The 26030-nt window shown below is 52.4% G+C and overlaps 1 protein-coding gene across 1 annotated transcript; it reads left to right on the plus strand.

The window, feature by feature from the left end:
* The first annotated feature begins 15576 nt into the window (after positions 1–15576).
* Positions 15577–16149, plus strand: RPP25 (ribonuclease P and MRP subunit p25). Its single transcript, XM_037504130.1, has one exon. The coding sequence runs from the start codon at positions 15577–15579 to the stop codon at positions 16147–16149; it is 573 nt and encodes a 190-aa protein (XP_037360027.1).
* The last annotated feature ends 9881 nt before the right edge of the window (positions 16150–26030 follow it).

The raw sequence follows: 26030 nt of genomic DNA on the forward strand, positions 1-26030 counted from the left end.
CTGCTCCCCGCTCTAGCTCTGGTGAATTCTCTCACCCTCCCGCGCTTCTGACTGTACCCAGTGCGTGTATAAATAAATGAATAATAAATAAATAAATAAATAAATCTTTTTTAAAAAGAGAATTGTCAGTCCCTAGGCAGTGCCTAATTCCTTACATCCTTCTCCTCCAATGAACAGAGGCCATACCTCCATGATGGAGAAAGCCCAAGTCCTCCTTCCCCTGCTACTCATACTTCTGCCTCCTGCTGTAAACACCTCCCCCCATCATGAATTTTCCTTAAAAGTTTCAAATAGAAGTTGTAACTATAGGCCACACTGGCCTACAGATATATGTGTTGGTTTTTTTTTTTTAAGATTTATTCATTTATGCATACAAGAACTGGAGCACAGGCCAGAGGTGCAGGGGATGAGAGGAGTCACCAGAGACAGAATGGGGGGACAGAACAGGCCGACTGACTGAAATACACTGCTGAGGAGAGCAGTGGGCGAGTCAGGAGAGGTCTGCTGCGCCATGTGGGTATCTCCCTGGCTGGGGTTCAAACTCCTGCTGCAGTGGCTGCAGATAGCTTCAGAGGTTGCGTCTTAACCCTTTGCACCACCAGGGAGGCTGAGATATGTGTATTTTTTTAAAAAAAAATGAGTTAGTTGATGTGGTGATATGCCTGGTGATATTGTTAGGGGGAAAGGATATCCTGAGCTAATTCCATGCAGGCTTTGTGGACTCCACCCCCACTCCAGACTAAAGTCATCAGGACACTGGGAAAGACAAATCCCGTCACCACCAGAGGGAAGGTTGCTGGGACCTGAGGGCAGAGTTAAGCAGCCAGGTTTGGTATAAAAATCTGGGCCTTGGGGGTTCTCTCGCCTCCTGGCTTGGAGGCTCTCGGCTTGCAGCCAGCTCTCAGAGTGCCATTTGGGATTCCAGATCAGTGGAGAGGGTAGGATTCATTTAAGACTTTATCTCCCACTTTTCTCCCTGAGTTGTACATTTCCTCATTTCCCCTTCCCTTGTAAATAAACCTTTTATTAATCTTTTGTGTGTACCTGCAGCAGAGTGTATTAAATCCCCTTTAAGCACACGGGTAAGGACCCACGGTCAGGCAACCCATTTTATATTGGGGCTGCCCTGTAACAATATGAGTGTCCACATCTGGATATTCAAGTCAGGCCTTCCACAAAGAGGTGGAGTTTCTTTTCCAGCACTTTGAATCTGGAGGTGTATCTTGGTTTCATCAATAGATATTGCATCGGGTAACACCACACTGACAAAGAGAGTCGTGGAGCAGGCTACATAATGCAGGATGCTGTTGAAGAGCAAGATCCTGGCCTTTTTACTGATACACAGCATCGGTTGTAAGGGGGAGGAGCAAAAGGAGATTAAGGGGAAGGAGATTAAAGAAAGGGGAAGAATGTAGAAGATCAGGGATGGTGCCCTCCAGGCACTTCTCATCTGCTTGATGACTCGGTATTGTCATTGAGACCAAGCCCTAATTCCCCCCCACCCTGGTTTTAATCTTATCAACTAGGCGTTCCACTCATCAGCTTCTGGGGTCCCTTGTCATACATTGGTCCTCAGCCCCCCAGTGATCCATAGCCTTCCCAGTGTGATCCAGCTTTGTGCTCTTGTTTGATTTGAAGGGCATCTTGCAGGCTTGGGCTCCTGTACCTAACTGACCAGGCCATTTTGACCTTACTTAGGATTAAGAACTATGGTGACAAAATGGTGGCCAAACAGGCCACTTAGGAGTAGCAGACCCACAAAAAGAATGCAGAGGAAGTAGTAATGTGTGACTTGCAGGCCTAGGACTATGAGGCCTTGCAGCCCCATTTTCATCTTTTGGGATCAAGACACTCAAGAATAAACTTGGGGGCCTCCCTGGTGGCACAAATTTTAAGATGCAGCCTATGAAACTATCTGCAGCCATTGCAGCATGAGTTCAATTTCTGGCCAGCCAGAGAGTAACCCACCTGGCACAGCGGACCTCTCCTGACTCACCCCATTGCTCCCCTCAGCAGTGTATTTCAGTCAACCCGCCTGTTCTGTTCCCCACTCTGTCTCTGGTGAATCCTCTTGTAACAGGGTGGTCCCCAGGAAAGGGGGAGGTTCCAGGTTCCCTGCCCCACCCAAGGAAGGGTGGAGCTGAGCAGGAAGAGGAGAAGCTGCAGAAGAGACTGAGGAAGGAAGCAGGATGGAGCCAGGAGACCTGGAGGAGGCGCATGGAGCCTAGAGACACGTGAAGAAACTGCGCTTCTTGTCTTTTGGTCGTGGACTGGGTGACACAGATGTGGGTGAGACCCGTGGGGAGGTGACAATGGCAGCTTTTATCTTGATGTTGATTTTGCTCTTTTCCTTCCGGGCTTGTCCGGTTGTTTGTGACCCTTTTCTGTGGGTCCCCACTGGAAGATGCTTTAGACTTGTGGCAGGCTTTGGGGCCTTGTTCTGGGCCAATCCCATTTGGATGGACTTTTACCCACGAGGGGACGGGTAACTCTGGATGCTTCATTTAGAAACTAGACTCTTTGCCTTACCTGTATTGTTTCCTAGTTTTATTAAAGTTCCTTCCCATTAAAGTCTCCTATGTTTTGTGTTGATGCGGCGGATGGCAGAACCCATTTAGAATAGGCAGGTTTGCGGGGTTTGGGCTGCCCCTCTCCCTGTCCTATAACACTCTCACCCTCTGCACCTCTGGCCTGTATGCATAAATAAATAAATCTTTAAAAAAAAAAAAAAAGAAGAAACTTGGGTTTGAGCCATGCAGAGAGAGGCCCAGTCAGCACCCCCACCCATTTGTTATAATTGTTAGGGGGAAAGGATGTCCTGAGATAATCTCATACAGGCTTTGTGGACTCCACCCCCACTCCAGACTAAAGCCATCAGGACATTGGGAAAGACAAATCCCATCACCACCAAGGGGAGGGTGGCTGGGACCTGAGGGTGGAGTTGGGCAGCCAGGTTGGATATAAAAACCAAACACGTGGGCCTTGGGCTCTCTGGCTCGCGATCGCTCGCCTCCTGGCTTCACCGCTCCTGGCTGGCGGCCAACTCTGAGAGCGCCATTTTGGGATTCCTGATCGGCGGATCGGGTAGGACGCATTTAAAACTTTGTCTCCCACTTTTCTCCCAGAGCTGTACATTTCCTCATTTCCCCTTCCCTTGTAAATAAACCTTTTATTAACCTTTCACGTGTGCCTGCAGTAGAACATTAATAAGTCCTTTTAAGCGCACGGGTAAGGACCCACAGTCAGGCACCCCGTTTTGTATCGGGGTTGCTCTACAACAGTTTTTTTTAAAGATTTATTTATTTATTTATAGAAGCACTGGGTACAGTCAGAAGTGTGGGAGGGTGAGAGAATTCACCAGAGCCAGAGCGGGGAGCAGAGCAGGCAGAGGGACCGAGGAGCACTGCTGGGGGGAGCGGTGGGCGCAGCAGGAGGGGTCTGCGCGCCATGTGGGACCCTCGCTGGTGGCCGGGGATCGAACCGGCTCTGCAGAGGCTGCGGGCAGCTTTGCAGCCCAGCGCTCAACCGCTGCGCTGCCAGGGAGGCCCACTCCCACCCATTTTAACTTCCCCAGTGGAGGCACCAGACCCACGGGTGAACCATCATGAGTGCTCCTGTTGTAGGTCCAGTCAACCTCCCAGCTGAATGGAGATGCGTGAGTGACCCCCACATGTGGAGCTGAATAGCTGCCCGGCCAAACCATACTGGTGGTAGGAATAATAATATTTGGGCCATTTAATTTTACATTGATTTGTCACACAACAATAGGTAGCTGAAACAGTTGATAGCCTTTAAAAACCTGAAACTGTCAAACAAATACATGGAAATTTTGGCTTCTTTTTTTTTTAAGATTTATTTTTTATTTATACAAGAGCTGGGGTACAGGCCAGGGGAGTGGAAGGGTGAGAGGATTCACCAGAAACAGCGGGAACAGAACAGGCAGACAGACCGAAAGCACTACTGAGGGGGGCAGCAGGCGCAACAGGAGAGGTCTGCCGTGCCATGTGGGAATCTCCCTGGCCGGCCGGAATGGAACCTGCATTGTAGAGGCTGCAGATAGCTTCACAGTGCTGCGCTCAATCCCCTGCACCCCACTGGGGCGGTCCCTTGAAATTTTGGCTTCTTTTTGGAGGACACTGGACCTGCATTGCTCACTTGAACTTCAGGGCAGATTCTAAAAGTGAGATCTTAAGGATAACAAAGCAACATTTTCAGGGGACAGACTTTGCCCACTGCTGTGACTTCTGGGGAACAGGATGGGAGCTGGTGACACCCGATTGCTATTGTGTTATCTCTCCCGAGGCAGGTTCTCGAGACAGTCATTAATCAGCTAGTGGGCACGATTTCTGGGCAGGCAGAGAGTGTCCTCCCAGGAATTTTGCAAACAAATGATGCTCTTTTCCCTTATTGAAATATATAAAATTTATCTTCTGGAAAGTATGTACAGGGCACCTTGTGGTTTACTTCAGAACAACAGACAGCAGTGGGCACACTTTGCTAACATCATCTTTTGCTCAAGAGAAGGAAAGATACAACCAATTATCTGGTGGTGACAGGGTATCCTCACAGCCATAAGGGGGGTTTGATCAAGTATCTCCCTGAACTGGGAGGAACCCCAATTCCTCCAGCTTGACTTAAAGGCTCTCTTCTGGGCTGGTAGGCTGGGGTGGGGGGTGTCACTGGGTGTTTCCACTCTTACCACCAGGAGGACATGGGAAAGAGGCAATTGCCAGGCGGAGGTGGCCCAGGGAAGTGGGAATTATTTCTTGGACTCCTTCCAGTGCTCCAGACTCTAGGGGCCTCTACAGCATCAAAATTACATTGTTTATCCTGAGCCTGACTCTGACAGGATGTGAAGGGAGGGGAACTCTATGAATATAACATCCAGAAAAGCTGACACAGCCACTCCCCATTGAAATGAAGCGGAAAATGGTAAATCACACACAAGCAAAATAAACCACTAGGCCTGCATTCCTGCCTGTCAACAAACAGCTGACAGCTCCAGTGCCCCATGGAGGTTGACACTGGCCCCCCTGTTTATTTTACTCTACACCCCCCCCCAGGTTCACCTATAGGCTTTATTATTGTTCAGTAGCTGAGTCTTCCAGCAGGTGATTTGGCCTAGTTATTTATTTATTTTTTTTAAGATTTATTTATTGGGCCTCCCCGGTGGCGCAGCGGTTGAGTGCTGGGTTGCAAAGATGCCCGCAGCCTCTGCAGCGCCGGTTCGATCCCCGGCCACCAGGCGAGGGTCCCACATGGTGCGCAGACTTCTCCAGCGGCCTGCCGCTCCCCTCAGCAATGTATTTTGTTAGCCTGCCTGTTCTGTTCCCCGCTCTGGCTCTGGTGAATTCTCTCACCCTCCTGTGCTTCTGACTATACCAAGTGCTTGTATAAATAAATAAATCTTTAAAAAAAAATTATTTATGCATATAGGCCAGCGGTTGGGGGCTTGGTGAGAGGATTCACCAGAGACAGAGTAGAGAACAGAACAGGCAGATTGACTGAAATACACTGCTGAGGGGAGCAGCAGGTGAGACAGGAGAGGTCTGCTGCACCATGTGGATCAGCTCCCTGGCCAACTGGGATCAAACTCATGCTGCAGAGGCTGCAGATAGCTTCACAGTGCTGTGCTTAACCCCTTGCGCCACCAGGGTGGCGCAATTTAGCCTATTTCTGCAACTTGGGAGCAATGATTCCACAGAAACCTGAGACAATTCGAATAGGTAAACACTATTGTCATCATAGACATTTCTATTTTACAGGATACCTATGGAGAGTTTCTGTGGTTGGACTAAGGGCAGAGCCCAACCCAGGCAGTTGGGCTGCAGAGTCCATGCTCTTAACCACCCCACAAGTGGGTATCAGATGGGCAAGTATTTTGTAGTGTACCCCTGAAAGATAGTTATGATTCTAGGAAGGTGTAGGGTAAATGGCTTGGTAAATGGTTTTCAGGCTTTTCTGCCCTCCCACCATCAGGATTGCCTGGCCTGATGGGGTACCCTCAGTTGTTACATTGTTGCAAACTATCTTACTTGCTTCTGTGGGCCATGGGAGGTGTATTGAGATAGCCACCAAGAGAAGCAGGAAGCAGAAGAGAGGCAGGAGAGGGAAGGGGAGAAAGCCACAAGAAGACAGAGAGAATCCTGGAGTGAAGACTTACTGGGGGCTTGGCAGCTTTCAGGCCTCCTGGCCCCCCCGGTACCACTGCCTGCCATGTACCTGGTTGCTGCTTTTTACGTAACAGCTCAATAAAAGCCTGAGAAAGCCACCGAGGTCTCCACAACTCTCCTTTCTCCATCTGCGGGATCAGAAAACCTGCTCAGTGGCTCATCCTGCCCCTACAGAAGGCATTAATCAAGCACCCAGGTCAGAGTTGGGGGAGGAAGAGCAGCTTTGGTATCCCCCATGCCAGCCACGTGCCCAGAAGAGAACTCCATGCTGGAGTTTCTACCCCTTTGTTATGGATGGCTAAGGTCTGCAACTGATGCTTTTCTGCCCAGCTTCCCCCCTCTTCCTGCAGGTGGTCAAGTGCCAGATTAAGAACAGACTCTGGCATCAGACTGACTTTGGATCTGGCTCCACCTCCCCTGTGAACGGGTGACAACTGCTGCATAGTGCTTTTTGTATTAAATGAGTTCATTCATGTAAGTGCATAGTACAGCATCTGGCACATAGTGCAAGCTAAGTATCCGCATTCATCTCACCTAATAGCTCCGTACCTTCTCCCCACCCCAACATTCTCAGACATCCTGATTCTTCTGTTTTTGATCAATTCCCACCTTGGAATTAAGAGGAGAGACTTCTTCAGAGGGCAAAGCTGATCCAGAGGTGCGAAACAGTAACGGGGAATTTGGGGCTTCACAGCAGGCTCTTGGGAAGTCTTTCAGGACAAGTGCTCTCCCAAGAATGCTAATTGCCCAGGTGAGGGACCTTTTACTACACATGCCTCTGCAGTCCAGAAAGAAGATGGTGTAGGTGTTGGGGGGAGCAAGTGGCAGCGCTCAGCTCGCGGGGAGATGAAAAAGGGCTCCAATGGCTTCTTTAAAAAAAAAAAAAAAAAGGAAGGTGGTTTTTTTTTAAGGATTTATTTATTTTTATACAAGAACTGGGGTGCAGGTCAGAGGCACGGGAGGGTGAAAGGATTCACCAGAGACAGAGCAGGGAGTAGAACAGGTAAACAGACCGAAGGCACTGCTGAAGGGAGCAGAGGGTGAGACAGGAGAGGTCTGCTGGGCCATGTGGGACTATCCCTGGCCGGCCGGGAATCGAACCTGCGCTGCAGAGGAATCGAACCCGAGCTGCAGAGGCTGCGGACAGCTTCACAGTGCTGCGCTCAACCCACCACGCCATCTTGGAGGCCCTCAAATGGCTTCTTTAATCTCTCTTTCCCCCTCCCATGGACCGCCCCGCTTTCTCACTCACTCTAAGCCCTACATAGCCCCTCTCCTCCCCTTCTAAGGATTCAGGTATCTTGACCTGTCTGCCAGGAAAGCAAATTGAATTTTGTGCAAGATTAATAGCTCTTGTCTCCAAATGACATCACTCATTGGGTCTGCAATGAAACCCCCCATTCTGCATCTGTGTGGCCAGAGTCAGCATAGGATGGGGCAGGGGTGCTTGGCATGGGGATGGGAAGCTGAAGCTATGGCTTGGCAGGTGGTGGGATTCTTGGGTCCTGTTCTGGATGGCCCAGCGACCTGGTGAAGGGGCTGGAGTGGGATGAGATAGAGATGAGGAGCTGGAATCAGAGCACGGGCAGGTCCTGGGTTTCAGTCTTAGAGAAGAGGTACTGCCAGGGCAGGCCCTACTATAATGCAGCACACTCTCTCCCAGGGCATGTTTACCTCCAGGCACCCATGCCAACCAGTGTTAAATTTACAAGGAGTTCTAATGGCCTTAATCCTACTCAACTTTCAGGAGAGACTTGTAAAGTGGCAACTGCCCTTGAGTCCATAACCAAAGACTTGAAAAGAATCTCAGAAAAGTCATCATGCTCATGCATTCATTTAACAAACATTTGTTAAGTGTTTGCTGTATGCCAGGAAATAAATCCAGCTCTCTTGACCTTCCTGATTCAAGGTGTTTTCACTTATTTCCTTCGATATGTTGATTCCTTATTTCCCCTCCTCTTAAATTTGCTTCCCAAACATTCCCCTTTGTCGTGGTTGGGAAGTTTATAAATTCTTTGTTGTTGCTCCCTCAAGAAGTGGAAACTAATTCCCCTTTGAAGGGTAGGCCATGAAAGGCACCATGGCTTCCTGCTTGTTGTCGCTCGCTGTCCCCCCCAGCTTCTCTCTCTCATCACCTGGTCTGAGGAAAGCTTCTGCTGTGTCATCAGCAGACCCATGTGCTCAGGTACCGAGGCCTTTCAACAGCATGTGACTGCGCTTGGGAGTGGATCCTCCAGGCCGCCAACATCTTGACTGCAACCTCACCAGAGACCCTGAACTAGAACTGTTAGAGGGAAAGGATGTCCTGAGCAAACTCCATAGAGCTTTTGTGGACTCTACCCCACCTCGCATTGTAACAGTGTGGTCCCCAGGAAAGGGGGAGTTTCCAGGTTCCCTGCCCCACCCAAGGAAGGGTGGAGCTGAGCAGGAAGAGGAGAAGCAGCAGAAGAGACTGAGGAAGGAAGCAGGATGGAGCCAGGAGACCTGGAGGAGGCGCATGGAGCCTAGAGACACGTGAAGAAACTGCGCTTCTTGTCTTTTGGTCGTGGACTGGGTGACACAGATGTGGGTGAGACCCGTGGGGAGGTGACCATGGCAGCTTTTATCTTGATGTTGATTTTGCTCTTTTCCTTCCGGGCTTGTTTGGTTGTTTCTGACTCTTTTCTGTGGGTCCCCACTGGAAGATGCTTTAGACTTGTGGCAGGCTTTGGGGCCTTGCTCTGCGCCATTCCCATATGGATGGACCTTTACCCATGAGGGGACGGGTAACTTTGGGTGCTTCATTTAGAAACTAGACTCTTTGCCTTACCTGTATTGTTTCCTAGTTTTATTAAAGATCCTTCCCATTAAAGTCTCCTATGTTTTGTGTTGATGCGGCGGATGGCAGAACCCATGTAGAACAGGCAGGTTTGCGGGGTTTGGGCTACCCCTCTCCCTGCCCTATAACAGCATGAGCAGCGCCTTCAGCAGCAGAAAGTGGTGGATCATCTGCTGGTGCCAATGATTTTGTCTTTTGCCACTTGGTTGGTGCCCTGCCTGGACTTACTTGTGTTCTGTTGTATTGTTTCATTGTTATGTATTCAGTTGTATTCTATTTTCTTTTGTGGGCCATGGCTGCAGCATTTATATTCGCCAAGAGAAGCAAAGGGGGATGGGGGGTGGGGGTGGGGCCAAAGAGCCCAGAAAGAGGAAAGTGGGCTGGGGTCACTCTCTTGCCGTCTTGGCTCTCAGCGGGTCATTGGGATTCCAGGTCAGCGGAATGGGTAGTAGACATTCATGAATTTAGCTCCCTCTTTTTCTCCCTGAGTTATTCATTTCTTCATTTCCCCTTCTTATGTAAATAAACCTTTTGTTAACCTTTTGGGTGTGCCTGCACTTAAGCATTAATATGTCCTTTTTAAGTGCACGGGAAGGACCCACAGTCATGCAACCTGTTTCAAGTCAGAGTTGCTTTTTAACAGAACCACCCATATAAACTGCTCTTAGATTTCTTGCTCTCAAAAACTATAAAAGATCCTGAATGTTTTTGCTTGAAACAGTAGAGGTTTTGGGATTTTTTTTTTTTAAAGATTTATTTATTTATGCATACAAAGGCTGGGGTACAGACCAGAGATGCGGGGGTGGGGGGTGGGGGGAGGGGTGAGAGGAATCACCAGAGACAGAGTAGGGAACAGAACAGGCAGATTGACTGAAATACACTGCTGAGGGGAGCAGCAGGCAAGATAGGAGAGGTCTGCCTCGCCATGTGGGTAGTTCCCTGGCCAGCTGGGGATAGAACTTGTGCTGCAGAGGCTTTGGATTGCTTCACAGTGCGGTGCTTAAGCCCTTGTGCCACAAGGGAGGCCCTCTGGGATACCTTTTAAATGAACAATACATTTAAATTAATGAACAACACATCTTTCCCACTATAGGGGCTGCCCTTGTTTCCCCCAAAACAACTCATATCTTTGTTGAGCAGCTCAAAAGAAACTGAAGTTTCTTTTTCTCTATATCTTTTAAAGATTTATTTATTTATGCATACAAGAGCTGGGGTGCAGGCCAGAGATGTGGGGGGCTGAGAGGATTCACCAGAGTGGGCAGCAGAACAGGCAGATCTACTGAAATACACGGCTGAGGGTGTAACAGGGTGAGCCCCAGGAAAGGGGGAGGTTCCAGGTTTCCTGCCCCACCCAAAAGGAGGGTGGAGCTGAGCTGGGAGAAAAGCAGCTGCAGAGGAGATGGGGAAGGAAGGTGGCAGGATGGGGCCAGAAGGAGACCTGGAGGAGGCACATGGAGCCAAGAGACACTTGAAGAAACTGCACTTGCCTTTTCGTGGTGGACTGGGTGACACAGATGTGGGGGAGAGACCCGTAGGGAGGTGACAATGGCAGTTTTTGTCTTGATTTTGCTCTTTTCCTCCCAGACTGTCTGGTTGTTTCTGACCTTTTTCTGTGGGTCCCCACTGGAAGATGCTTTGGACTTGTGGCAGGCTTTGGGGCCTTGCTCTGGGCCAATCCTGCTTGGGTGGACTTTTACCCACGAGGGGAAGGGTAACTTTGGGTGCTTGATTGAGAAACTAGATTCTTTGCCTTTCCTGTATTGTTTCCTAATTGTATTAAAGTTCCCTTTCATTAAAGTCTCATGTTTTGTGTTGATGTGAGGGATGGCAGAACCTATTTAGAGCAGGCAGGTTTGCAGGGTCTGGGATGCCCCTCACCCTGTCCTGTAACAAAGGGAGCAGCAGGGGGAGAGGGTCTGCTGCACCATGTGGGTCACCTCCCTGGCCAGATCCAATGCCCACTGCACTGGCATTGAATTGCTTCATAGTGTGTTGCTTAACTCCTTGAGCCACCAGGGAGGCCCTCTTTTTCTCTAAGTAAGTCGAGCAAAGTAGTAAAATGAGTCTGTAGGATAAATGATTTTCAGGCTTTTCTGCCCTCCCAGCATTAGGATTGCCCTGCTTTTTGGGGCACCCACAGTGGTTACATTGTTGTGTTGCTTACTTCTGTGGGCCAAGGGAGGACTATTGAGATAGTCAGAGAGAAGCAGAAGAGGCAGCAGAGAGAAGGGGAGAAAGAAGTCCAGAGAAGCCCAGAGTGAAGGCTTACCTAGGTACAGTGTACTTGTTTGCTACACTACATGTAAAGCTCAATAAAAGCCCGAGAAAGCCACTGAGGGCTCCAGGACTCTCCTTTACTGGTCTGCTGTATCAGAAAACCTGCGCTCTGCCTATCCTGCCACTACAGAGTCAAACACTAGTATTCAAATATCTGCAGGTGCTGCTTTCTAGCTGTAGCAAACTGGGCAAGTTATTTAACCTCTCTAGGTCTCAGTTTCCATATTGCCAAGCAATGATGCAAAGAAAAGTGGTGATAATTAAATCAGGGGATACATCTGGGAGAGGACCTGACCCAATGCTGGGTACTTGGTGGTGCCCAATGAAAGAGTTCCCTCAGGAGCGTTCCCTCTGGCCCCCTTTCCAGTTCCTCATTCCCTTGCAGGAATTCCAGTTCCTCTTCCCATGCATTCTGCGTATTATAGAAATTCTGGCCTTTTACCCAGGCAGAGGAAGAACAAGCAGTACTTCAGGAATAGTGAGGTCAGGAAAAGCTTTATTACTCATGCATGAGGTCCCAGACCTGGGTAGCCCCTTGTAAGGTCTGAGCCTGAGTTTAGGGTTCCTATAACTGTCTTCATATTTGTTACATTGATGGCATTGTTTTTCAGCAGGCACAACCATTTGCTGCAAAGTCCCCGCACAAGGGGGCGAGGACAGGCAAAGGGGGAAAGATGCAGACACTCTGAGATGGCCTTGGAGAGACAGACCAGCTGGACTGGCTACCCCAGGCTTTTGAAATGCAACTTTGTTTAGCTAGGAGTGCTGAAGTCCCAGCCATGAATCTTTAAAAGGAAAGAGCTGTAAGTAAGCAAGCTTGTTAATTATGCTGCATTGCACTGTTCATTGCACCTGGGCTGGAGTTCTGCTGGAATCTTTATTATATTCATTTGCTCAATAATATATTTTCTCATCACCCTGAGAGGCTGGCAATAGGACCAGGCTTTGAGGGCTTATCTTCTGTGCATTGGAGACAGAGGAATAGAAGAGCTGCCCTCTTGCCAAGGATTTTCTCCCAGTCTTGGGGGGAGAGGAGACCTGTGTGCAGGGGTGGCTTTACTGCTAGGAAGGTCCCAAGCACCTCTGCAGAGCAGGAGCTGGTGTGCACTGAGCAGGCTTGGGCTCCAGCCAAATAATCTCACCACCTGCTTTTCTGAGGAGAAAAGGTGCCTTCGTTGCCACTCACTAGCCCCTGACATATTTAAAAAACTGCAATTTCCATGGTTTCCCCTATTTCCTTTCCTTTCTCCCAGCTTTCTTTCCCCCTCAACTGCCTTTCCTAAATTTTAAAATTTTAATCACAAATACTTCGTGAATAATATTAGTCAACATTCCCTAAGTACTTACCAGCTGAGCTGCTGAGACTGTCAGGCGTCCCACCACCACCTTATGAGGGCAGGCTCCTGTGTTAGCCCCACTTTACTGCTGGGGAAACCAACGTATTGGCATTAAGTAAATTGCCCAAGGTCACACAGGCTTCAAGGTCAGCGCCTCACCTGCACAGGCCATTCCAAGACTCGACTTAATTTCATATTCCTATTTAGTCGTTCTTTTTACAAAGAGGTCCACAAAACTGGGTGTGGCCCCCGAGGTAACAGAGGCAGGGTGCTATTTTCTTGCAGATAAGTTAAAAATACGTGTACATCAATAAATGCAAATGGAAAGAGACCTTAAAATACCCGCGGTCCTACCGTGTATTGGCTGGCACTCCATCCTCCACCAGACGGCCTAGCCTGTCTTGCCAGGCTTCTGACGGCCACGCGAGTGTGCCAGGCGCCGCGGGCCTGAGTATTTTTACCTTCCGAGGACCGAACACTCCCCTCCCCTCCCAGCCTCCCACTTCCCCCAGCCCCGCTCCTCCCTGCGCCCCACTCCCCACCCCTTCCCCGTTCCTACCGCCCTGCTCCCGGTATCCGCGCCACCCCGCCTGGGCCCGCCGGGCGCTCTTCTCACCACCCCTAGCCGGGCCGTGGCCCCCCACCGGTCCCTCCCAGCTAACCTCGCCACCCTCACTCGCAGACCCCCCTCTCCAGCCCGGCCCGGCCCCCTGCCGCTCCCCTCCGGCTCCCTGCCCGCGCCCCTCCCCACCCGCCACTCGGGGCCCCGCGGGCGCGCACAGCCGGCGAGCCCCAGCGCGCTGACAGCTTAATGAATGGCTTCGGCGGTAATGAGCGACCCCGCGGCTCATCCCGCTGCGCATTTACATTCAAGTGCCGCGGGGGGAGCCGGCCGGAGGGGGCCCGCGGGAGGGGGTGCGCGCCTCTTGGACGCGCTTCCTCCACCGCGGGGGAGCCCAGAGAGGTCTCCGGCCGCTGCGGGGGGTGGAGAGTATGGCGGGCGGCACTGCCCAGGGCCAGCCCCCCAGGCTCAGAACCACCTCACCCTCACCTAGGCCTGTCCGGGGCTCCCGGGTCCCGTCCTCCAAACTGCGAGGCCCGGCGTTCAGCCCCTCCGAGGGAACGCTCAGCCCTGGCGCGCACACCCCAGGGCTCGAGGGCTCGGTTCTTTCCTCAGCAACCGGTTCCAACGACGCTACCGGGCAGGCGTGCCCAGATTTCCTTCTGGCCCAGGTGCCACCGCTGCCCCGTCAGTGCCACGAATACCCTCGGCCTTGCAGAGCCCGAGTTCCTCGCGCCCCACCGCGCGCCCAGAGCGCTTCAGCCCCCGGCTCCAGTGGCTGTTGCGCGTCGGACCAGATCGCGGTCGGAGACCCCGATCCCAGGGTGGGAGCAGAAGGTCAGGGAGGGGGGGCAGTCGCTGATGCGTCGGCGCACCAAGGCGCACCTGTTCCAGACAACCAAGGGGCGGTGATGTGTTCAGTCCGAGGTTCCAAGCAGCTGGGGCCAAGAGTTGGGAATTACAGGGTGCTGAAGAGGCGAGGACAGTCGTGACGAAGAGAGTGGGAGACCTCCCCTGTTCCACTCGAAAAGGGGGGCCCGGCTCCCCCAGAATTGTCATGTCCCGGCACTTTCAGGGTTCCCCGCTACCCCAGCTCGCGGCACTTCCCACCATGACCCACCCTAGTCACCCCACTCGGATTAGGTTTGCCCCACCCCCTCGGTTCTGACAGCGCGTGGGCAGGTGTGTTGGGGGGGTATTGTGGACGGAAGAATGGCCGCCCCTATGGCACTTCTGGGGAGAGCCCAGGTCCTTCTCAACCCCCTCCCGCCCATCTGCAAATCTTTGGACAGCAACCTCACCTCTCTCTCCACTGCTCGCCTCTCCCGGCAGGACACCGGGTCATTCGGTCCCAAGGAGTTCCAGGAGAGGGGTGCGCAGTCGCTGCGTAATGCCCCCGAGGCTTCAACTTCCCCCCTTCTCTCTCTCTCTCAAAACCCACCCTCGACCAATCTTTTTGCAAAAGGGCCCCTTTGGGTGTCGGGGAGGCAAGGCTGACTAATAATGCTTTCCGCCTGGGAAGACGGGAGATGCACTTTGGCAGGGAGCCATGCCCAGCGCGCCCTGAAGCGTGCAGCCCTGGCAGTGGCCTTGCAGGCCAGGGTGACGGCAGTTAGATGCCCCGGAGAAAGGATCACCTTCTCTTCCACCTCCGCGAAGACGCGCCCGCCGCCCGCGGGGGTGTGCCGGGCCCCGAGCCTGGCGTTCCGTTCCGGGGTGGCGAGGCTGCGCCCCTTCTCCCGGAGCCCCGCAGGCCCTCGCCGCCACGCAGTCCTCCGGGACGCGCGGGAGTGGAGCCGCCGCTGGCGCCGCCCACGCAGGGGCTGCCCTGGAGGCGAGATCGCCCTCTGGGGAGGGGAGGCCAAGGGCGGCGGGGCAGGTCGCTCCCCCGAGCGGTGGGAGATGCCCCAGCAGGGCTCCCGGAGTCTCTGCTGGGGAGGGGCGGCGCGGCCTCGCGCTGGAGCGTGCGGGGACCGGGCACCGGCTCCAGGTGGCATTTTGCGCCGCAGACGCGGCTCTAGGCGAGCTGCCCGCTCCCGGGGCTTGGCGGGGGTGGGGCTCGGCGGAGGGCGCTCGGGAGGAACCGCGCCCCCCAGCCCCCAGCCGCCCAGCCGGGACCCCCGGGAGGCCGGGGCGGCGGGCCGGGGCGGGCCGGGGCGGGCCGGGGCGGGGCGCCGGCGCGGGCGGGGCCTCAGCTCCAGGCGGGAGCGCCCGCGCGGGGAGAGCCGAGCGGAGCCTCGCCCGCTGGAGGGAGCGCGGCGGCGCTCGGGGCGCCCTACCCGGCCGCCGGCGTCCGCGCCGCGCCCCCCGCTCGCCCCGCGCGCCAGCCCGGCCGGGCGCGCCCCGCGGCCATGCAGCCCCGGGGCTGAGGCGCCCGTGGCGAGGCCCGCGGCCCCGCAGCGACGGCGCATGGAGAACTTCCGTAAGGTGCGCTCCGAGGAGGCGCCGGCGGGGGGCGGCCCCGGGGGGGACGGGCCCTTCGCCGACCTGGCGCCGGGCGCCGTGCACATGCGGGTCAAGGAGGGCAGCAAGATCCGGAACCTGCTGGCCTTCGCCACCGCCAGCATGGCGCAGCCGGCCACGCGCGCCATCGTCTTCAGCGGCTGCGGCCGGGCCTCCACCAAGGCCGTCACGTGCGCCGAGATCCTCAAGCGCCGCCTGGCCGGCCTGCACCAGGTCACGCGGCTGCGCTACCGCGGCGTGCGCGAGGAGTGGCAGAGCCGCCCGCCCGGGCCCGCGCCCGGCCCGGCCGCCAGCCTCAGCGTGCTCAAGAACGTGCCCGGCCTCGCCATCCTGCTCTCCAAGGACGCGCTGGACCCGCGCCAGCCCGGCTACCAGCCCCCGAGCCCGCTGCCCGGCCCTTCGGCCCCGCCCGCCGCGCCGACGGCCAAGAGGAGGCGGGGGGACCCCGCGGCCGGAGAGGGCGCGGCCAAGCGGGCGCGGCCGCAGCCAGACCCGGCGCCGGAGGACCGCGCGCGCTGAGGACGCCCGGCGCCCAGCTCCGGCGCCCTGACCTTGAGACGCGCTTCCAGCCTGTCCGCCTGCTCCTCTGGAGCCCCCCCGCCTGGACGCGGCCCCCCAGACTGGCCACATGGACCCCGAGGGCGAGGACAGGTCGCGGGGCAGCCTCGTGGGGCGGCTGTTCCTCCACCGGTGTTGCCTAAAGACTCAGAACTCTTCCTTCGGCTTTTCTGAGCCATGCTGGAGTCTTCTTCAGGAGGCAGTGGTGGGCCGGGGGCGTCTTGAACCTTTCTCACGGCCCCCAAGAATTCCAGGCACCCAGCATGCGTGAGGGGGTCGGGGGAGAGCTCTTGATAAGTACCTCCCCCAGCATTGGCAGCCGGGGACAGGGGTGAGGAACCTGCTTGAGGGCAGGGGGAGTCTGAGTTGGGGGAGTCCGGATGCCACCCCACACCCCAGGACGCCGTTTCTAGTTTAACTCCCCGAGATTGTGGCGCAGGGGCGTGCCCAGGAACTCCAGCCCCTAGCATCCCCCTTTGCACATGCTGGTCGGAGGGAGAGACCCAGGACAGAACTCTCCATGCCTGCTCCAGCCCCAGCCCAGCAGCTGAAGTCTTGCTTTCAATAAAACAAACACAAATGGCTCTGTCCCCAGGTTTTTTCCTACTTGCCTGTGCAGAGGCTGCTCCGGCCTGCCCCTTGTGTCTCATTCCCTCCTTTGCCCTCTGCCACTGGAGTCTACTGCATGGGAGCTTCTAAGTGGTGCAGGGGGCGCATTGCCCAGTACCTGACTTCTCTCCCCAACCTCCCTGGCACGCTGTAGCCTGCAGCTTGTGGCTGGAAAGGGCCTGTGTCCCCTTGTGTGTTGCCACTAAGGGAAATGGAGTCGCACAATGCTCTGGGAGGGGAAGGTAGGAGCATCCATGAACTCACTTGGGGTGGGGGTTGCCAAGGGTGGCAGCCCTTGCTGGGGCCCCTAAACCTGCAGCCTCCTGCCAATCGAATGAGCTTTGTCCAGAAGGCTGGCACAAAGCCCCCATCCCCATGGATAGGATCACCCCTTGGCAGCTTTCTCTCTCTGAGAAAGGACAGCACACCCTTGGGAGAGGGGGAGGAGAGAAACGGAGCACAAATCCACTGCTGGAAATTACTATTCAGCAGAGAAGCTGGAACTTGGGCTGTGAATCACTGCAGGCGCCCTGATAAGCCGCTGCCTTCAGCCCTGCACAGCTGACTGTTGAGAGATAACAGCATCTTAAGCCTTTCTGCCCAACTCCAAATCAGCTGGGGGGAGGGGGATGCCATGTGCTGGGAGAAATCTAGCGAGTGAGAACTCTTGCAATAGCCCCAGGATCTCAGAATCAGATCCCACCCATGCAAATCAATAGCATCCCTGGGAAGGAGGAGAGAATTGTAAGTCACTTAGCCGGCAGGACCCTGACATAAACCCTTTGGCTGGTGACTAGAGGTAGGTTTCTGCAGCTGACAGGAGGGGCCTTCAGGGAGTCTCCCACCCCCTTATCTCAACTTGAACTTTGGATCAGTGAGCCCTGCCATCCAGATGCTAGCATCGGTTGCCACCACCCCCCCCCCATTTTCTTGCTCATTGATGAGTCTCTGGGGATGGCTAAGGGGATGGGGTTGGGGGGTGGGTGTTTCTGTCTAACTCTGAAGTTGCCCGAGAAGGGTGGGAAAAAAACTATCCTGACAACTAAAGTGCCCTGCGCTGGTCCTGTTCTTGCACGTGTGAAGTCAGTGCTAAAAACTGGACAATGTTCTGCGTAGTGACGCTTAAGGAAAATCTACTCTTCCTTCTGGAAAGGGCTGCTTTCCGAGACCACTAGTTCTGAGGCTTACCAGGTCTGTGCACGCAGAGGCTTGTCAGGATGGGGGCGCTGCACAGGCTTTCTTTTTGATGAATCAGTTCAGGTATGTCCCCTTCCAGCCTAGAAACAAATCCTGGAGCATGGGGAGAAAAGAGCATGCTGTTTCTCCACCCTCCGAGCCTAAATCTTCCCCCACGGTAGGCTGAATTTCCGCCTCCCAAGCCAGAAAGCAGGTCGTTAAGCTCTACTCTGCCCCTGACTCCATCCCAGAAGGTTTGGTTCCTGGCTTGGCTTTCGATAGGAGGGTGCCATTGGAACCCAGCCCACAGAGCTCCCCACCACTCCCTGCTGATCCATCCTCCTACCCTTTTGTCCCAGGAGCAATTTCCAAAGAAAGATGACCGATGTCTCTGTACACCCACCCCAAGGCTGACATGAGAACCTGAGAAATCCAGGGGTGGGGGTGGGGTTAGGGCTAGGGGAGAGCTTAAATATGGTTCACCTTGGGAGCTAACTAGTGGGAGAGTGGGAGAGACTGGGAAGTCCCCTTGAGATCCCCTCTTTCCAAGAGTGACCTTTGGCCTGGAGCTTCCTTGGGGTACTTCCGCATTAGGGGTGGCAGTGAGGGCATACCCTCCCAGGTTACACAAAATCCATTTGGGGAGGGCCTCCCTGGTGGCGCAAGGGGTTAAGTAGCAACACTGTGAAGCTATTCGCAACCGCTGCAGCACGAGTTCAATCCCCAGCCAGGAAGCTACCCACATGGCACAGCAGACCTCTCCTGTCTCCCTGCTGCTCCCCTCAGCAGAGCATTCCAGTCAGTCTGCCTGTTCTGCTCCCCATTCTATCTCTGCCTCTCACCCCTCACACCTCTGGCCTGTACCCCTGTTCTTGTATGTATAAATAAAAATTAAAAAATACATTTGGGAAAATTATGGTAGAAGTATGACAATACAGACAAGATCCCTGCCCTCTAAAGTCCTAAAATCAGAATAGCTGGGAACAGAGACTGTCATAAAATACAAATGACATGAAACATATGCTAAATAATATGCTCAAGTTTGATGTTCAAAGTTCACGCTAAAAGATTCGATATGATTCTCTGAAGGAAATGGGTGGCCAACGTTGGCCAGAGGGTGCCCAAGTCTGATGGAATTTGAGAAGGATCCTTCTGACCCCTGTAAAGGTGGGAGGTAGATTGAAGAGGGTCTAAGTGGATCCCAGAGGTTACATGGAGGTAAGAGACAGAACAGTGGTAGTGGCAACCGAGATGGGCATAGATTTGGTATGATTTCACTGCCATTACAGCCATGACAGAGGAGGGCTTTCCTTATGTCATTAACCCTAACCTGGCCAGGATTTGTCTTGCCTTCATGGTCCCCTGTACCCCAGGGGACATGCCATGTAAGCCAAACAAGAGAGATATTTTGCAGGAGTGGGTGGGATGGCAGAATTGGGGGATGGGTGTCCACAGCTGCTGCAGACAGGACAGCCGATGACGTTCTCTGCAATTAACAAAGACTCAGAATCTAAATGAATTTGCAATGGGGAGAGGCTGGGAAGAGAGCCATGGAGAGCAGCTCTGCCTTTCACTCTCCCAGCCCAAGCTTTTATTGAAGATATGAACAAAGGAACAAGAAAATAGCATGCAATTGTTTTTCTACTTATACAGATTAATAAGTTACTGCTGAAAACAAGTTTTCCTGGTAGTAGGGAACCTGCCCAGAAGCCAGCACGTCCTCAGAGAATAGGAGTCAATTCTGGGAAGAAGTTCTGTTTGCAGAACTTCTAACGTCCTGGAACTCCGTATGGGAGTAAACAGGTGCTCTCCCAAAACTCCAGCTCCCTGCAGGGCAGCAGGCTCCCAACACACAGCTTCCAACTGGCAAATGCTTTAGGAGCGGTTGTCCATTGGCCATGAAGCTACCAGGGCATGCTCACTGCATAGGAGAAGACCCGAGTCAGACACTCCCACCAATGCCCCTTCCAGGGGCTACCCCTACCCCATTAGGGCTGCCGTTTGAACCGCTGCTATGCCTGCATTGGCCACTGGGGGCGCAGTGGCCCCCACTTTCACTTAAGAGTTAAAACACCTCCCCAAGTAATTGAGGGGATTTGGAGGAAAGAAGTAGGAGAAGAAAATAGGGAGGGGGACAGGAAGGAAGGAGGAAAACATCACAGGAAGATCTCCTTGGTGACAGCAGGTTTCTTTTTAGAGCACAGACCTTTTGCTTGTTACCGTGCCCTCAGTAGTATTCTCTGGCTGTCAGTCACCCCACTAAGGTAGAGACCATGATTGATTGGATCCTGCCTACCTTGCCCCTATCCAGCTCCTGACACACAGGAAGTCCACAGAGAGCTGTTGAATGAATGAATAAAGACTGGCTGAGACAGGTTGCTAAGCTGCTCTGATGTTACATCAAAGTCCTTAGCTGCCCAGCCCCATGGACACTGGCCAAAGCATCCCATATCTCCACCACAGCTCCTCTGCCCATCAGGACCCCTGGGTCCTACCTGCTTTTTGAAAAAGCTGAGGTCACCTTGGTGATTGGGTTTGTACATTGGAATTGAGGGTTCTGGTGATGTTTCTGACACCTCTTGATTATCATGGATATTGTGGGTTTAATTGTGCTCCCCACCCCCCCACCGCCAAAAGAGATATTGAAGCCTTAACTTCTAATACCTGTGAATGTGACTTTAATTGAAAATAAGGTCTTTGCAGATATAGTTAATATGTAAGGTGAGTCCATACCGCAGTAGGATGGACCCTTAATGCAATATGACTGGTTGTTCTTGTAAGAAGAGAAGAGACAGACACACGGGAGAGAAATAGCATTGAGAATGGAGTAGAGATTAGATTACAGTTATGTAGCTGTAAGCCAGGGAATGGCAAGGATTACTGGAAAATAACAAAACATACAGGCATAGAGCAGATTATTCCCACTTTCCCATACAAGGCGTCTTGCTGATACTTTGATTTGGGTCTTCTAAATTCCAGAACTATGAAAGAATCAATTTCTGTTGTTTTAAGTCACCTAGCCTGAGGCCCATTGTTACAGCAGCCTTGGGAAATTAATACAACAGGTATTCTCACCACCTTCAGTGGGAATGAGGGAAAGGAATGGGGGTGGGTGTATGTGCCAAGGTCCTCATCAGAATTTTCAGTACTGCATGGAGGGAGGCTCTCTGCTCTGCAGGCTTGTGCTAGTAGGTGTAGTGTCTGTCCTGTTGTTGAACAGATAATAGGGTTTGGAGGAAGTTGGGCTGACTGTGATTTGAGGCAAGGTAATTCTTCTCTGAGCCTTGGCTTTCTCATCTGCAAAATGGGCCAACTTGCTGTGGGGATAAGGAATATAATACAAGACTTTTTTTATTATTATTTATTCAAGAGCCAGGGTATAGGCCAGATGCATCACCAGAGACAGAGCGGGGAACAGAACAGGCAGACTGGCGAAATACACTGCTGAGGGGAGCGGTGGGTGAGACAGGAGAGGTCTGCTCGCCATGTGGATTGCTCAGAAGCCGGTGGGGATCCAGCCGGCACTGCAGAGGCTGCGGACAGCTTCACAGCGCTGCGCTCAACTGCCTGCGCCACCAGGGAGGCCCTATAATACAAGACTTTGCAACTTGGTTTACCACAAGAATCTCCCTAGGCACTTGTTAAAAATGCAGATTGCCTGGGCTGAATTCCAAGCCAATAGGATCAGAATCTCTCAGGAAGAACCTGGAAATAGGTATTTTAATAAGATATCCAAGTGACTGATTTTGATGATTAATCAAGATTATTCCCTGAAAGGAGACATAAAATTAAGTCCTCTTCTCTTTCCTTTTTTATTTAGCCATGGTTTGAACACATTTCTGAAGAGAAATTTCATTGTTAAAGGCCGCTGAGAGCTGCTTCTGGAGATGGGCCTGCCATTAGAGGTGGCCCTGGGAAAGAAAGTCTCCTTACTCAGGGAGCTGGGGGCCAAAGGAAAGAGAATCTTTTGGGAGACTAGTGAATAAACCAAGCATGAAGCTCTACTGCCCTCTGCCCTGTCTCTAGATGGGAAACTGAAGGTGTGGGGTCCAGCTCAGACAGCTATAAAGATCCAACTGTCGGGCCTCCCTGGTGGCGCAGCGGTTGAGCGCTGGGTTGCGAAGCTGCCCGCAGCCTCAGCGGCGCCGGTTTGATCCCCGACTGCTCCCCAGCCACCGGAGGAGGGTCCCACATGGCGCGCAGACCTCTCCTGCCGCCCGCTGCTCCCCTCAGCAGTGTACTTCGGTCCTTCTGCCTGCTCTACTCCCTGCTCTGGCTCTGGTGAATTCTCTCACCCTCCTGCGCTTCTGACTGTACCCAGTGCATGTACAAACAAACAAACAAATAAATAAATATACATGCCTCTTTAAAAAAAAAAAAAAAAAAAAAAAAAGATCCAACTGTCTTTGTTTAAAAAAATAATTATAAGGATGTGGGAAAATTGGAGTCTGCATACATTGCTGCTGGGAATGTAGAATGACACAGGCTGTGGTGGAGCAGTTCAGCAGTTCCTCAGAAAGTTAAATACAGTTACTATATGACCCATGTAAGTCCTGCATGGAGGGAGGATGCCATGTGGGTAGCTCCCTGGCTGGGGATTGAACTTGTGCTGCAGTGGCTGCGAATAGCTCTACAGTGCTTAACCTCTACAGTGCTTAAGCTCTACAGTCTTAACCTCTTGCACCACAAGGGAGACCCCTGAACTGTGCACTTTTAAAGGGTAAATATGGTATGTGAGTTATAGCTTAATATAAATTATATCCCTTAATGATTTTGGATCATAAAAGTAACAGCTTAAGAAATTACATAATAGTAAATAATATAATAAATATTATAATAATATTTTTATATAATATATGTATTTATTGTATTTACTATAATTTGTTATAATATCTAATTTATTATATTGTATAGGATATATCTATATAATATATACATGTGCTATATGTATATATTATGCATATAGTATACATATAATATATGTATATATTATATATTTGTGTGATATATATTTATTATATATTATTATATATAATAAACTATATAATGAATAAATATAAATAATTAAGAGTACCTTTAAGGCCCTCTTACCCTTAGTCAATGGTGGCACCACAGGATCCCTTTGATGGCTGCTTCTTCCTGCCACTCCCTGTCCCTGATTCCCAGGTGCTATGTTTGTCCATCTCCATCCCTTGTCCCCTACCTCGCAACTGCCCTGCCCTGGGACCAGACTTCTATAATTTTACAACAGAAAAATATTTTCTCCAAAGAGTAACCGTTACCATTTGGTGAGAACTCCCTTCCTGTGCACCAGCCAGGACAGAGTGTTTTACTGCATTGTCATATGTAACCTTCCCAATAACCCATCCGTTAGGGTCCATTATTGTCATTCCCATTGTACAGATGCTAACACTGGTTGGAGTCACCTGCTAAAGGCATAGGACAGAGCTATAATTCAACAGCGGCAAGGAAGTGTTTCTTTCAGATGCCTTCTCTTGTCATCTCCATTTTCAAAGCACTCAAGTCATGAGATCCCTGTCACTGGAGGTTTCTGAGGAAACAGAAGCAAAATAGAATCAGTCTGACAATGGCCTCAGGCTCCTTCCAGCCTTAAAATGGCAGGATTCATTTTTTTCCCAAGGCATGCTTCAGTCCCACCAGAGAACATAAGAACCTTTCTTGAATGTGAACTTCCTTTTACTAGAAATTCACATGATGAAAAATCGTCTTTGTCCCTACAAATTCCTCAAAAACCTTCCCCTTCCCCGAGGCACACATCAAAGGGAAGGCCTCATCACAGTTCCTCTGGGATGAATGCTCTGGGCTGCAGCAGGAAGCTGACTGTCTAGTTAACTGGAGATGAAGACATCATTGAGGTATCGGAAGTCCAGCTGCTGCTTCTTCAGGAGTCCAGCTGCTGCTTTCAGGGCAGGAGATGGTAGGAAAAGACAAAAGAGCCTGATGACCTCGAGCAAGAGGCAGCGTGTCTGGTCTGAACCTATCCAGGAAGAATCACCCACCAGAAGCAGCAAAATAGACTGGCGAGTAGGAGCACAACTAGAGGCAAACTTGCAAATAAGCAGAGACCCTCTCACCCCAGTCACATGGCAGGTTAAGTCTCAGCACTCTGAAGGTATCAGCAGGCACTGCAGCACAGGTTTGATCCCCAGCCAATGGAGATGACCCATATGGCGCAGCAGACATCTCCTGTGTGGCCGCTGCTCCCCTCAGCAGTATATTTCAGTAGATCTGCCTGTTCTGCTCCCCACTCTGTCTCTGGTAAATCCTCTCACCACCCCCACCTCTAGCTTACACCCCAGCTCTTGTATATATAAATAAATAAATCTAAAAAAATTAAAACACAGTAACTCAACTACACAATATCAGTCACTATAGGCAAAGTGGAGAGACTGACAGCAGAGATACCAGTCAGGATTTAGTTGCCATATAGTACCCCAATTTCCTCATATGGAAGTGCTCAACTCATCCTGTGCTTCCAGCTCTTGGAGATACTCATTGAACTCAAGGAGGTGAGGTCAAAGCTTCCTGGGATGTCCTTTCATTAGGTTGATGGGCGATGAGGGCAGGTGCTTTGAAAAGAAAGTTGGGGTTTTTTGTTTTATTTTTATCCTTTACCCAACCAGTTCATAACCCCTAAAGCTACACTGCTAGGGAGAAAAAAGAAGGGCAGATGCTGACGTGCAGTGTACATCTTTTCTGTCCTTGGTGAGTCAGGGTTAGAGAATAAGGAATACCTAAGACAAAGAGACTGTCACCTTAACTCCCGGTGGCAGCGACATTCAGTCATGGAGCTCAAAGGAGCTCAAAGGAGCTCAAACTCCAGGAGCTCAAAGGCAGGACAATCAGTGAAGTCAGATTGGGGCCTCCCTTGTGGCACAGGCGGTTGAGAGCCGCACTGTGAAGCTGTCCTGCAGCCTCTGCAGCGCGGGTTGGAACAGGCAGGGGAGGGTCCCACATGGCTCAGCAGACCTCTCCTGTCTTGCCCCCTGCTCCCCTCAGCAGTGTATTTCATCAGTCTGCCTGTTCTGTTCCCCGCTCTGGCTCTGGTGGATCCTCTCACTCTCCCGTGCTTCTGGCCTGTACCCCGGTTCTTGTATAAATAAATAAATCTTTAAAAAAAAAAAAAAACAACCAGAAACTTTTCAGGGCCTCCCTGGTGGCACAAGGAGTTGCGCACCGCACTATGAAGCAATCCCAGGCCTCTGGAGCATGGGTTTGATCCCCGATCCCTGGCAGGCCAGGGAGCTACCCACATGGCGCAGCAGACCTCTCCTGCCGCGCCCGCTGCTCCCCTCAGCAGTGTACTTCGTCAGTCTGCCTGTTCTGTTCCCAGCTCTGTCTCTGGTGAAACCTCTCACCCCCCACACTCTGGCCCCTCCTCATCTCTGGCCTGCACCCCAGCTCCTGTATGCATATATAAATAAATCTTTAAAAAAGGAACCTTTCCACTTAAGCCCATTTGAGACGGCCTGACTGGGCACCTTCCTGTGAGGACTGGGCGTGGGCAGCAAGAAATACCCACCTAAGTCCTGGGGATTTGGCAGAAAAGGTCTCTATTGCCTACAGCATCTGCTCAACCTCTTTATCTGTAAGGTGAAGTCCTTAGACTCATTTTGTTAATGCTCGTGCGGGTGTGTGCTCTGCAGAGCGTTACCACAGCCTCTCCCGCGCAAGCAGTTTTCCCCACGCGTTTTTATTTTAGGCTCAAACGGCAGAAAGGGGGCAAGCAAAAGTGTTTTGGTTGTATTTTGTCTTTATTACTGCAATCCTTCCCTTTCGGCGACGATGGAGTCGCCTCCTGAGCGGGCTTGTGCCCACACGCAACCGGCCTGACCCTCGCGCCCTCCGCGCACTGGCCGCCGCCTCTTGGGACGCGTGCGCGGGCGGCGCTCGGCGGGGCACGGCGTGTCCTCAGCGAGCCGCCGTAGACGCCCGCGCGAAGCCCCTTCCGCCCGGACGCGGGCGCCGCAGGGGGCGGGCCCTCAAGCCCCGCCCCCGTGCGGCGGCGCGTAGGCCCCGCCCCCGCGAGCCCGTTG

This window comes from Talpa occidentalis, unplaced genomic scaffold, assembly GCF_014898055.3.
Source record: "Talpa occidentalis isolate TD23 unplaced genomic scaffold, MPIMG_talOcc4v2.1 talOcc4.11, whole genome shotgun sequence".
In the NCBI taxonomy this organism is placed as follows: Eukaryota; Metazoa; Chordata; class Mammalia; order Eulipotyphla; family Talpidae; genus Talpa; species Talpa occidentalis.

What these genes read in the sequence shown, in the direction of transcription:
- RPP25 (XM_037504130.1), top strand. Translation starts at nt 15,577, where the DNA reads ATGGAGAACTTCCGTAAGGTGCGCTCCGAGGAGGCGCCGGCGGGGGGC.